Source organism: Myotis davidii, unplaced genomic scaffold (assembly GCF_000327345.1).
Source record: "Myotis davidii unplaced genomic scaffold, ASM32734v1 scaffold46, whole genome shotgun sequence".
NCBI lineage: Eukaryota > Metazoa > Chordata > Mammalia > Chiroptera > Vespertilionidae > Myotis > Myotis davidii.
In genome coordinates this window covers 2,479,178-2,480,216 of record NW_006383006.1, presented here as the reverse complement: position 1 = coordinate 2,480,216, position 1,039 = coordinate 2,479,178, and the positions used below count along the sequence as shown (strand labels likewise).

General features: G+C 41.2%; 1 protein-coding gene across 1 annotated transcript in view; it reads left to right on the top strand.

Annotated features, from left to right (window-relative positions):
- PDIA3 (protein disulfide isomerase family A member 3) overlaps positions 1-1,039 on the top strand; it is a 28,227-nt gene that overhangs the window by 23,740 nt on the left and 3,448 nt on the right. Inside the window, exon 10 of the mRNA XM_006778141.2 lies at positions 576-704. Within this exon, the coding sequence (XP_006778204.2) occupies positions 576-704 (129 nt within the window). The remainder of the gene's footprint in view (positions 1-575; positions 705-1,039) is intronic.

The window sequence follows — 1,039 nt, the reverse complement described above, 5'->3', positions numbered from 1 at the left end:
CCCCCCCCCCCCCCCCCTCCACCTCATACATAAAATAAGCATTGACAGAGCTCATAATGCTCAATTGGGGCAGGACTATAAAACCTCCATAGAATTTTTTGGTGGTATTTATATCAGAGCTAGGTTATTCCTTGGGACAGAGCAAGCTAACCCCTAAGAATAATTTTAAGATTATTTTAAGGAAGGATTGGATAACACTTGTTTCCTGTGACTTCCTGAACATAGGAATGAATTGATTTCTGGGAATGACAACGTCCTTTTTTTTTCTTTTTTTTTTTTTCTTTACTATTTAGTTACCTTCTATAATTGAAACTTTGTTGCCGTCCTGCTTGTTCTAGCTCTGAGGCTGTGGCTGGCTGAAAGCAGGTATCTGGGGTTTGTTTGGCTTCTATAATTGAAACTTTTTTGCTTTTGGTTTCCCAACCGACAGCATCTTTAATATAGTCTGTAAATGTGTTTTGGGTTTCAGTGACATCACATCAAATTTGAGAGGGATTGGGTCCAGAAACAAATATAACTTGTGAATTTATTTGTCAGCTCACCTTACCAACTAGAGAATCTTCTATGTTTTCCAGGTAGTGGTAGCAGAGAATTTTGATGAAATAGTGAATGATGTAAATAAAGATGTGCTGATTGAATTTTATGCTCCCTGGTGTGGCCACTGTAAGAATCTGGAACCTAAGTATAAAGAACTGGGAGAGAAGGTAAGTCTGAACCATATTCTGAAGATAAAATTTGAGTGGGGATGTTGACACGTGTATTTAGCATTGGCTAGTTAGTTACCTTATCTACTCTTTATTCATTTTCTCTTGATTTCCCCCTTGTATTTAGCCTGAGCAATGCCTCAAATACCTGTCCTAAAACCACTCAGACTCGCCCTAGCTGGTTTGGCTCGGTGGATATAGCATTGGCCTGCGGACGAAAGGGTCCCGGGTTCGATTCCAGTCAAGGGCACGTATCTCAGTTGCAGGCTCCTCCCCATCGGGGGCCCTGGTCGTGTGTGTGCAGGAGGCCACCAATTGATGTTTTTCTCTCACAT